General features: G+C 38.2%; 1 protein-coding gene across 1 annotated transcript in view; it reads left to right on the top strand.

The window, feature by feature from the left end:
* col14a1a (collagen, type XIV, alpha 1a) overlaps positions 1–12,285 on the top strand; it is a 111,975-nt gene that overhangs the window by 74,494 nt on the left and 25,196 nt on the right. Inside the window, exons 33-37 of the mRNA XM_026293208.2 lie at positions 92–201; positions 5,905–6,063; positions 8,229–8,306; positions 8,689–8,775; positions 12,224–12,277. Of these exons, the coding sequence (XP_026148993.1) occupies positions 92–201; positions 5,905–6,063; positions 8,229–8,306; positions 8,689–8,775; positions 12,224–12,277 (488 nt within the window). The remainder of the gene's footprint in view (positions 1–91; positions 202–5,904; positions 6,064–8,228; positions 8,307–8,688; positions 8,776–12,223; positions 12,278–12,285) is intronic.

The following is a 12,285-nucleotide window of genomic DNA, read 5'->3' on the forward strand; positions in this document are numbered from 1 at the left end:
AGATCTCTATCAAAGTACAATGGCAGTCGTGTGTACAAGGCAGGTTTCTACTCGATGTGAATGCTAACGTTTTCTATCCTCTGTCCTCCAGATGCTGGAAAGACCTTGACATTCTTCAATTATGACTACAAAGGAGACTTCCAGACCGTCACCTTTGAAGGAACTAAAATTAAAAAAATCTTCCATGGCAGCTTCCACAAGGTTAGTCTTTAATAATTGTGTGTTGAAAGTCTCTTACGTAAATGATAAACCTGTGTTAAAACATTAGATTTACAGCTACATCCCTCTGTTGAATTTAAAATATAGGCAAGAATTCCAGTTGTTGTTTCAAGTCCATTAGAAGTAGAACCACAGTACTTCAGCACTAATCACCGACTTGAAAATCTGTGCTATCCCACTGAGAGAAGATAATACCTCTCTCAGGGGTAGTTTGCACTGCACACGGTGCAAGGTTCACGGTACATTCAGATCTGCAGCACTGAAACCCTGCAGAGCAGAAAAGGACAGAGGGAGCTGGAAGCTTGCAGTAGTCCACTGGGGAAGAAACAAAAAAATATGTTTTTGAAGTTGTGGAGCCTCTTGGGTGGTTTTCCAGTGGCTCTTAGGCTGGGATTTTTCTGTTGACCTGTCAACGCTGCTGTGGTGTGTGTGTGAGTGTGTGTGTGTGCGTGTACGTGTACGTACGTACGAATATGTGTATGTGTAGGTGATGATAGTCCTCCTCCCTCTCCTGTCTCTGCCTCCCACTCTCCTCTGTTCTCTCTGCACCCATTTTATTTTTTAAACTAGTGCAGTGTACAGAGTGGGAGTGGAACTGTACATTTCATCACTCTTCAGACCTGTGGTCTCTCATAATAAAGTTACAGGTCATTTTTACAAGACATTTTATGTGCACAAAGAAATAACTGTAAATGAATAGATTACTTACCCTTTGCCATGTTCACAGAATATACCAAGTTTTCATTGCCATATAAATTAATGCACCGACAAACACAGTCAAAACAAAAGAAGATGCCAAATGAAAATATTTGCGTTTTTCGACAGACTTCATTTGTCTTCGGTGATTGTTTCAGTGATTCTACTAGTGACATCAGACTGGACCACCAGAGGCGATATTTGCCCTCCCAAATGATTTTCTGACAAAGACATTTCTTATTTCCCTCAATAACTGGGCTTCTATCCAGCTATTTTTATGTAAATTATGTTGTATCAAATTAGTCTGACTGAGTGTAAATGGCAAATTTTGATAACATTCCCTCACTGAAAGACAATTTTCTGCCCACTTGAGACCAGAAATGTTTTGCGAAAAAGAAATTATGGAATAAATAGTGATGCAAATGCGCTGAATAAATAATTGGTGTGGCCTCAGCAGACCCTGTGAATGACTAATTCACAATGCGAAAGATTTTAGCATTAAATATCGACATTAGGTTACACAAAATAATAACCTGAATAATTATCAATTCTTTTGTCTTCACAGATGTGCTGTTTGAATAAACTACATTGTTAATAAGAAGGTGTATTTACTTGAGCGGAGCTGATGGAAATTGGCATTTTGGATGTAAACCTAGTGAAATGGGACATGGAGCTCAGGCACAGTCTTTATATGCAGCATTGTTGTGTTTTGCCTTAGCGCTGCTGTTGTGTGGTTTCTTTACTGTGACTCTCCGTGGATATCTTCTGAAAACAAACCAACAGCAGCTCGGCAACTCTCTGCCTGTCATTCTTTAGCTCCGTTCTCAAAGTGTCGGGGAGTAGCTGTCCATCATTCTTAGTTTCTTTTGTCTTCTGCGTTGTTTTCTGTCTTTCTGGTGGAGAACATGACAATGTTGAGAGAGGCAACAGATGCAGAAAACTGCCTGGCCAGAGGAAAGTGTTCATCTACATTTAGACAGGAAGAGGAGTGTGCGTTTGCATGTTTGCGTGTCTGTTAAAGGGATTACCATATGACACCTTGTGTGAAAGCAAAAAAAAAAAAAAAAAGCAGTAAAATTGAGATGCAAAGAGAAATAGAGAGGAAAATATGAAGCTGAGAGAGACATGTAGATATAGAGAGAAGTGAAATCTGTCTGGTAGTTTAACTCGCACGTTGCTCCGTGTCGCTCTCAGTAATATTACACTCCAGAAGTGTATAAACACGTTTTTTTCCACCTCCCAAAATGATTAAATGTCTCACATTAAAAATGTTGTCATTCACTTAAAACTGTTCTTGTGTCGTGTAAAAATCTGCACTCAGAGTGCTTTGTAGCATTCTAGCTTTCAGTAATCCATATTTAAGGGTATAAATCAAAATTCTTAGTTAATTATTTCATCCATAAATGATTACTGTGAAGCTGTTAAAACTTAGTAGCTTCTTGGGAGGACGAAGGGGAGTATTGGAGAAACAAGCACAGCGATGAGAAATAAATGTGTTGTCTGCTGGAGGGACAGATTTGGGATGAGTGGAGCTGAGCTCAGCAGTGATAGAGTAATATGGTGTTTGGATTTGTTGTCCTGATGATAAACAACTTGATGATTAATCCAGATAGAGGAAAAAAAACCTTAACAGAGTGAACTGGTGAAGCTCCAGTAGTTAAACTACATCTTCTATATTTTCTAAAGTTCTGTATAGTTTTGTATATGCAGTTTTTTTTAATTTAACTGTAGGCACACAGATTTGTCACAATAAAAAAAAAAAAAATGTAAGCAGGTTTAAATATAGAATATGCAGTCTAACAAAACATAACATTGTCTCGCAATTATGATTTTTAAAATCCAGTCTGTTCTTTGTCAGCATGGTGAAGGGCTTAGAAAGTGCTTTTTCTAGAATAAACTCTAAAAGGCTTTTCATTACCTGTGGGTTGCCTGTCCCCATGGCAAAAAACATGTATGTTTGCAGCTACTTTAATAAAATAATTCCACAAATATCAGGGACACAGATAAACCGAATAGAACAAAATGTTATGTTATAATTCCTTATTTAATAATATGATGTTATAATTCATTGAAAGAGCGCAGCAAAGAGAAGAACATACATACAGTGCTTTACATGCACATATTTTACAATAAGGGGCAAATTCCTACAAACGTAAATACTCAAATATCCAGTATCTGTGCATGTACAAAGAAATCCAAGCTCTACAAGCAGCTGTTCACCTGCAAAAGCGCAGTATATGCTCATATTGTACACACACTTATATAAGCATCCACAAGCGAGTATGCACATGCAACTGAAAGTTAGAGCCAGCTGAGTCAGCAGAAATACTGATAGCCTCATCTACTTCAACTCACATTATCTTACACAGTGTGGTTAAAAAGCCATAACAGTTTAAGCACGAGTGTGTGTTTTTCTGCACACCAATTTTCCAGCTCCATCATTTTATCGGAGGCGCTGCTTCCTTTTATGCATAGAAGTTGCCAAGAGGTGAGATGAAGTGAAGATGCCGATTCAAACTTCCTCTTCTTCATCTGGACCCCTCCCTTGTTTTCTCCTCATCTTCCCTTTTTTGACTCTTATTTTTTGTTAAGGCAGATTATTGTAATATAAGCACTGCAGTTTTAATTTTCGTTTGATGCTAAGACATTCTGCTATAAGAAAAAATTAAGACCAGTGCATAGAACACAGAAATAGAGGTTAAAAGTCTCACATTTTCTGTCTGTATTTCTACTGTTCCCGTTGATTCAGCTTTGTTTTGACATCTCTAGTCATTGACGATAACGCTGAAGTTCGTAACTCACTGTTTTTGCTATCAAAGTACAGCTGAGTTATTCAATTTGCAAGATTATTGCAAAGTTATATGTGAATGTAGTGGAGGAGGACATGAGGATAGTTGGTGTGGGTGAGGAGGATACAGAGGATAGGGTTAAATGGAGGTGGATGATTCACTGTGGCGACCCCTGAAGGGAGCAGCCCAAAGGAAAAGAAGAAGAAGAAGAATGGAAAGTTATAAGTGTAACATGACAAAGATAATGTAGTACTGCCACCTGTCCAGAAAAAGTAATTTTGTTTGAAAGTGATAAGGGAAAAATCTCATAGTAAAAAATAAAACCTTCTGACAGAAAAACAAATAAGGTGTTGTATATTACAAAAGGTGTTGATGTGTAAGACAGCAGCAGCATGAAAATATACTGGAAGTCTGTTTATGTGTGTGAGAGAGATGCTAATTCATCTTGTGCTGGCAGTAGCATTATATGTGGACGGGTTCTGTCGACGTCACCTTCTGCTCCTAGTGGCAGCACATTATGCTGCTCATGTTTAATCCTTAGTTTTTATCATCTTTTTGTGTTTTTCTTTCTTGTTATGTTGACCTCTGAAACTGATCCCATTATGATGTGTCAACATTTTAAGATATGTGTCTGCTCAGGCTTTGGGTAGTCTCAGATTAATAACATTTAAAGCACAATAACTTTAACACAAATTACACAAAATAAATGCCCAATAAAAATTGTACTCACATACTAATTCTACATTTATAAATACTGCCATAGTGACTGTGACCACAGGTAGACTGTTTGACCAACATACCTGTAGATGCATAAGGTTGAAAAACACTTTAATGCATTTCAGGTTTTAGTATTTTGGGGTTTTGTGTAATGCAGGCAGTTCAACATTGGAGAGTTTATTATATTGTTGGATCAGAAATGTTATATGTATCCTCAACAAAAGAAATGCTAAAAAATAAACATCTTTTATGAAGCCCACTGCAGAAAAGTGGTGCTGATATTAGGTTTTGTACAATAAACCTCTTTCATTCTCAGAACAGGTATGAGTCACTGGTGTGACTCAAGTAAATGGAGGAACCAGCTTGCCTGAAGGACAGTGAATGCTGTCATTAACATGCACACACACACACACACACACACACACACACACACACACACACACACACACACACACACACAGAAAGAGAAACACATACATTTACATGCCTTAGACATTTCAGTGCCCTATAATCATTCCCTAACCACTGTTGTTACCTTAACCACAAAATGCCACAAAATACCTGGAAAATGTCTGCACCTTAGAGGATTTTCATCATCTTATATCACAGAAGTACAGCACACACACACACACACACACACATACACACACATACATACACACATATCATGCCCGGGGAGGTGTGCAGAATGGAGGATGAGAACAGAAACTCATTATAAAGCAGCCATCCAGATGTCAGTAAAGGAATGGGTTCTGACACTCGAATATGAACTTTGTCTAACTCCACATTAGCAGCAGCTTGTTACTACAGTATGTGTCAGTGCGCATGTGCGGAGTATGTGTTGCATGTTTGCATGTTCCTATGACTTAACAGTGCATGCATTTCTTACTTAGGTTATAGAAGAAAGTGTGAGATAAATTTTAAAATGGGGAAGCATGCAGATGCTAATAGGCTAATTTGTTAGAGTGCTTCACCAGGATGCAGCTCATTTTGCACATCTAACATGCGACTAGTTGAATTTCACAGTTCATGGCGCTGGTGGCAGTTCCCTCTGAGGAGACAGCTTTAGCTCACATGCGCTCCGACTGGATGGGCTAATTTGTGTTCTGCTTTTAGCCTTCGTTTCTAAAAAAAAAAAAAAAAAAACCCCCATGTGTACCAAGGAACTCATTGCCCTTGTGATTAGTCGGGGAAGACATGGGCTGTTGTTGCTGGTGCACATACCAAGAGACAGTATAAACTGTGTTGTGGCTGATGCAGGACCTGTGAAAATGATTCTGTGAGTCACTACATCTATTCAGTTGTTTCTTTTTTTTTGTCTGGTTATATATTAAAGGCAGTGATGATGAAACAGAGACCATATAGACATTATTGACTGTTGACTGAAAATTGTGTCCATCATTAAACAGTTTTATCACCATCTGAAAATGTTTGTGTCAGAATACTCAATGCTAATTCACGCTATTTGCTGTCTCGCACACAGCTCCACGTGACCATCAGTAAGATGTCGGTGAAGGTGGTGTTAGATTGTGCAGTGGTTGGGGAGAAATCCATCAGTGCAGCTGGTAACATCACCGCTGACGGAGAAGAGATACTGGGAAGGATGGTTCGGTCCAGAGGCAAACGGGACAGCTCTGCTCCAGTGAGTATGAAGTTACTGTTAAGTGCACACCGAATAGATAAACAATGCATACCAGTATATTTATGTTATATTTTCCCACTGGTCGAGTGAATGGTTAAATGGGGCTCTCCATACAGGACGTATAGGAAGGTTTTCAAAAAACCAATTGACAAAATCTTCAGGATGGAGTAACATGCCACATCATTAAAATACAGATTTTAATATTTTGAATGTGCAAACTGCAGAATCTGCCTGTTAGAATTGTCATAATCATTGCAGTGATCACATTAAGGTATGTGTGAACCATTATATCCTGTAAAATGGCAAACATAAATATCCAAACTCATTTCAAGGACTAACCTGGTTGGAGTTCATTTTGTTTATTGCAAATGGAAATGTACTTTAAATACACATTGTCAGCTTTGCTCTACTCATTAAGGAGCACAGGTGCTCAAATATGCTTTGGCACACACAGACAGGGGAGTAGGTGGTATATCCTGGGCTTCTGGAAATATTTAACAATGCTATTAGTAATTCTACGGCTGAACAGCTCCAAAAAATATTCAGCTGGAAAATGCTGCATGTAGAGGGTTTTTTTTTTTTTTATTATTATTTCTTCTAAAAGGAAATAGAGACAATGTGACATTTTCTCCACTTACCAACAGATTGTCCTTTACCAACCAGGAAAGAGGAAGATTATTGATTCAAAAGTGTGTTGTACCTGTCATGTTGCGAAAGGGCTTTGGAGAAAGTAATATTTTAGAAAAGAAAACTTTAATGGTAGCTTTACCTGGTTTCTAATGACACACCCATCATTTTGTTTATACTGTAGTTTGAATGACTAGGAGTTCCTTTGCTGGAGAGCTCTTGTGTTAGGCTTCACAATGAACAGTGTTTATTATTATCTAGAAGCCCTTCAAATGGAAGCGTCCGTCTCATGTGCCAGTCAGTGGATTTTCATGTGATTAGTTGATTGAGAAGATTAGACATGACAGTACATCAGCACAAATAAATCAGATAATAACAAAGTGATGTGTTTTTTTTTTTTTTGTTTTTTTTTTAGCAAGGGTTCAGTCAGCAAGCTTGGCTTGTCTGGGAATGTGGGTCATAACCACAAACTGATAAGTCTGTGTCTTTTGGGCCTGTGCTTTGGTTCCAGTTTGACTGAAAGTGCCTGACTCTTTTATATCAGACCCCCCCCCCCCGTGGCGCAGTAATAAAAGGATTATAATTACTATGATAATACTCTTTCACACCGGCTGCAAGGCAGGCCTTCATTTTTTAGGCATTAAAAATATTAGACTCACATTTCCATTTATTTTCACATATTTTTTCAATTAAATTCGACTATGTATGATATTTAAGATTTGACATTTGATAGAGATGATGTGATGACGGACAGTCGTTGCCTTTTAGCTTGAGCTCAATCTGGGAGATCTGAATCAAGTTTCCTTCACTGAAGAATGACCCAGTTACTGCAGATCAGACTTTCACGGTCCCTGTCTGTACTTAAAATAATACATAGAGCGCTATGTAAACACACCTGAACCAGGTAGTGTTTCCATGCACCAGTGTATATGCAGCAGACTGTGTAAATGAAATAGTAGAAGAAGAAAAATGAAAACTGACAATCTCATCCAAGTTCCTAATCATGCGTTTGTGTCTGTAGATAACACATTTTCTCTCATTAGGCTGAGAGGGAGTTTTCCATTGTTTAAGTTGGTTGTGTATATATGTGTATTAAGGTTGACGTAGATCTTTGATGACGGTTGAGGTAAATACACACATTTGCTTTACAAATGATTAAAAATACACAGACCTAAAACTGCCTTTAAAGAAACAGTTTATGCCAGCAGGCCCCTCCTGCAGTCTTAAATTAAATTAATCAGACAGCAGTCAATGACCTAATTTATATCCTTGTCTACAGTTTAAAACTAGTGGAGCCACCAGAACATGTATTTGTTTTTTTTAAATCTATCAGCCGGACTGCATACATCTGCCTTTTAGCACATATCATGTCATTGGTGTTTACAAGAAGTGAAGAAGTGAACACAGTAAACACCGCTCATTACAAAATACCAGGCTTAATATTCCACGTCTCCTCTTACTTCTGTTTCACTTCTGCTAGGACTTTACAAACGTGTTAACTGAGAAGACTGTACTAATGCATTTATGTGTGTTTACAGTTCCAGCTCCAGATGTTTGACATCATCTGCAGTACATCCTGGGCCAGCAGAGATAAATGTTGTGAGCTGCCGGCTTTGGTAAGAAACAAACACATGCATACACTCTGTCTGATGCTCACTCTAGTACAAAACGTTCTGCCTCTCCTCTCCAAGTGGCCCCTGAATATTACAGCCCTAGATAATTAGAGTGATAATCGTGGTTACGATCCAGTTGAATTATGATGGAACCAGAGTGCTATAAGTTGCATTAAAGTTAACTGATTTAATCTGTAGCAAATGAGTGGTTATTGGCACTAGAAAAGATGTCCACTGGCTATTAGTGTTTCTCTCCAAGATGTTATTTGAATTACAATATGTGATAGAAATTCACCTACTGTATATCTACTGTATATATACACGTCAAGCCTGAGTGTGGCCCTGCCCAGCAAACGGATGTTAGTGTGTTTTTTGGTGTTTTCAGAGAGTGGAAGAGCAGTGCCCGGCCATGCCTCATGCTTGTACCTGTGCCCAGGACAGCAAAGGACCCCCGGGTCCCTCTGGACCCCCTGTAAGAGATCACTGTTTATTCACTCAGTTATTTCTGAATTTGTTTAATGAATCAATTCCCCGTCTCTTCAGAGGTGTACACGAAAGCCTTCAGCTGTCTCTCGTCCTGTCTCTGCATCTTTATCTTGCCTTTTTTTTTTTTTTTTTTTTTTTTTTTTTTTTTTTTACTGTGTCTCTATAGAGAAAAGGAAAAACATAATTTATTTATACCTCAGTGCATTTATTGACAGGCTTTTTAATTACTATTCCTCCTCCTGTCAGTTATTCACTCATTCACTGTGAGTGCCTAGAAAGTTTGCACCTATTCCAGAAAAGGTGTTTGGACTGTCAATAAGTGGCACTGCTGATAAATTTCACAGTGAAACCACCACTCAGGCACCTAAGTAAAAAAAAAAACTTCATTTGCTGCCATGGCATTAACTGTTAACTGTTGAGGAAGTTAATTCAATTTGCCTCCATTCAAATTACTTAATTGTTTCTTGAGGGCAGTTGGAGGCAAACTGGTTTGCATACATAAAAACCTACAAACAATTAATCACACACATAAAAGCAACATAAACATAAAAATGTTGCACATCTTCGGGCGTTTTCCGTGAGGTGAGAGTTTGTTGGGGAGAGAGATGAGCTTGTGCAGTGGCTGTATTCCTCTCACGCACTAGAAAGTAAAACCCCATAGAACTTGAGAGAAGAGAGCAACTAACAGAGCTGAGAGTTTTTGTCTTTGTTCTCTTTTTTCTTTTGTCTTTCTCTCTTTATCCCCCTCTTTTTTTATTCTTTCTGTCTCCTGTTCCCCATTCTCTAAACCTCCTTTTCTCCCATCTGAAGTTCTTTCTTTTTGTCTCAGTCTCCACCCTTGTCCTCAGGGCAGAGGATCAACACCAGTATAGTTTGAGAAAGTAATTATATGGCGATCCCATTTATCACAACCGATTACAATCCCTCCAATTTTCATCCCTGTCCAGCAACCCACACACATACACACACACACATACATATATATATGTATATATATATATATATTTATTTATTTATTTTAGGGTTATATCCCTTGGCCACAGCCCTCCTCTCTTCATGTTTTCAATGTTTCTTCGTTTTTATGTCCGTACTTAACACTCCATCCTTACACCAGAAACATCTATTACATGCAAAGGTTGAAGAGATCAATCTGCAAGTTATTTCAAGAATTTTGTAAAAAATGTCCATTAAATATTCTGTCACCTCCATCTCTGTTCTACTTTCACTGTGTTGCTCTCTCACCAAACCAGAGATCAATAGCTATATAGCTTTCAGCTTTCCATTGTCCTTCTCTTTCTCTTTTTCTATGGTTTTTCTTTTACCTCCACTTCATCCACATGCCCGAGGCGCTTCTTCATTTTCGTTCTCTTTATTATGGCTTTATGCCTCCCTGTCTCTCTGTCGATGTCTGGTTTTCTCTGCGGCATTGAATAGGCTTCTTAAATCACATTTTAAATGCAGCATATGGGCGTAGATGAACGGTTTAATGGTGAAATCATAGCCACTTTTGTTCTAAATCTGCATGCTGTAGTCAGTGAGGTTTTGAGGAAGGATGAAAGGCAGTACTGTTCGCCTTGTTAAAGCAATATAATGGTTGTTAACATGATAAATGTATTGTATCCCCACTGGAAGACAAGCTACCTACAGACAAAAAAAATCCTAACAAGGCTGTGAAAATAGTTTTCATGTAAACAATGTTCAGAATTTGTTTCCATGCTGCTGTTCATTCTGATGAACCAAGGAGTGGGAATAAAGCCCCAAAATACCTGGATCTATGGAGCTATGATGCAGGGTAAAGAATTATTATGTAGAAAATAGAATAAGTTGATTGGAAAATTAGAGATCAAACATCCCTGTTTAGATTACTCATTTCTAGAGAGTTTTTCTATTGAACAGAATGTGTATATTTGGTGTACCGACACACACAACACCCTGTTTTGATCTTCACAATGCAGACTGGTGCAGGTAATCATTCAATACGACGTTTTGTGCTTCTTTTTTTTTTTATTTTTTTTTAACCTGACAGTCTATTTGTGCTCACTGTCAGACGTATGTCTTTTTCCTGTCTCAGCAGCAGGCCCCCTCAGTTTTTCTACGTCTGAGTCATGTTTAAAAAAAAATATTTATTCCCCCAACTGAACCGCAATTTGTGGTGCCTGATTTGGCACAGACTCTGAACATCAGTCAGCAATCAATCTTACATTAAGGAAAATAAGACGTGCTGCCTGCCATCTCTCTTTGTTAAAATTGAGTTGTGCCCATGCTGTTTGAGATCCAAGTTTAAAAAATGTAAATTTGCTTTTGGCATCAAATTGCTTAGTTAAATGATAATAGCTGTGTAATTTTTATCTGTTGCCATTAAAGGCCCATGAAAAACGCAAGTACATTTATTTGTATTGCTGCTTTTAATAAAAGCATATATTTTCAACATGGATTTACAAACAGCAATATCTGCATTCGAGTCAAAAGCACAGTAGTTCTAGTTCAGGTCCACAAATCTAATTTTGTCTCTTCGATGCCAAATGGAGAATTTTAAGAATATTTTTGGATTTTTTAACATCTGCACTGTTTCACTTCTCATATACTGTACAATATGTTTGGGTTGCTGTAAGACAATTCACTTCACAGACAGTAAACTCAGAAAAATCATCACAGCTATTTCAATAGACATATGGTCATATGAGTTTTATGTTAAGATACAATTTAAAAACCCCAACCTGTCCTTTAGCAGTGTACAGTGATGGCAAAAGTAGAAACAGCAGATCTTTAGCTGCTGAATAAATGAATATTAAATATAAGTAACGATAAGACTTTTGTTTAAATATTTATCTTATTCACCAAGTAGTAGAAGCTGGTAAAAAAACAAAAAAACAAAAGATGATATGTGGGAAAGGTGATTTAAAATCCTCCCTGTAGTACTGACCTTTCATTGTTACCTCAGCCCTCTTTAGAAATGCCTCTTCTTATATTTCTCTCTCTTGTCCCCTTTGGCTGAACAGCCTAGGAAGTACTTAGTTGCCCCCTTTCTTCCCGGAGGAGATCTATTTAAGCAAACACAGGAAAAGGATGTAACCCAAATGGACCAATGATTAGCAGATGTGTGTAGTTTGTCCACAGACAAACCTCTAGGCTAGAGGGGTCAGCCTGTGGTTTATAGCTCCAGACTCCTGCTGCAACTTACAGATGCAGCATAATAAAATGCAGAGCTCAGAGGGCCAGTTCACAACACAGATCAGCATTGGCCTCTGTCCATTAAATCCATAATCCATTCATATCAAACGCCTGAGCAGCTCCTGATTTATTAGATTTTTAAAAAATAAACACCATTTACATGTTTTGCACAGTTGTATGTCTTAGTGTGTCTTTTTAGGCACACGGTTTGCAAACACCGACTGTGTGCTGGTTTTACACTGTGTGTTTGGTCTGTGTTTCAGGGCGGTCCGGGCATAAGGGGAGCCAGGGGAGACAGAGGAGAGCCAGGAGTGACGGTTAGTAA

This window comes from Mastacembelus armatus, chromosome 16 (assembly GCF_900324485.2).
Source record: "Mastacembelus armatus chromosome 16, fMasArm1.2, whole genome shotgun sequence".
NCBI classification, from domain to species: Eukaryota; Metazoa; Chordata; class Actinopteri; order Synbranchiformes; family Mastacembelidae; genus Mastacembelus; species Mastacembelus armatus.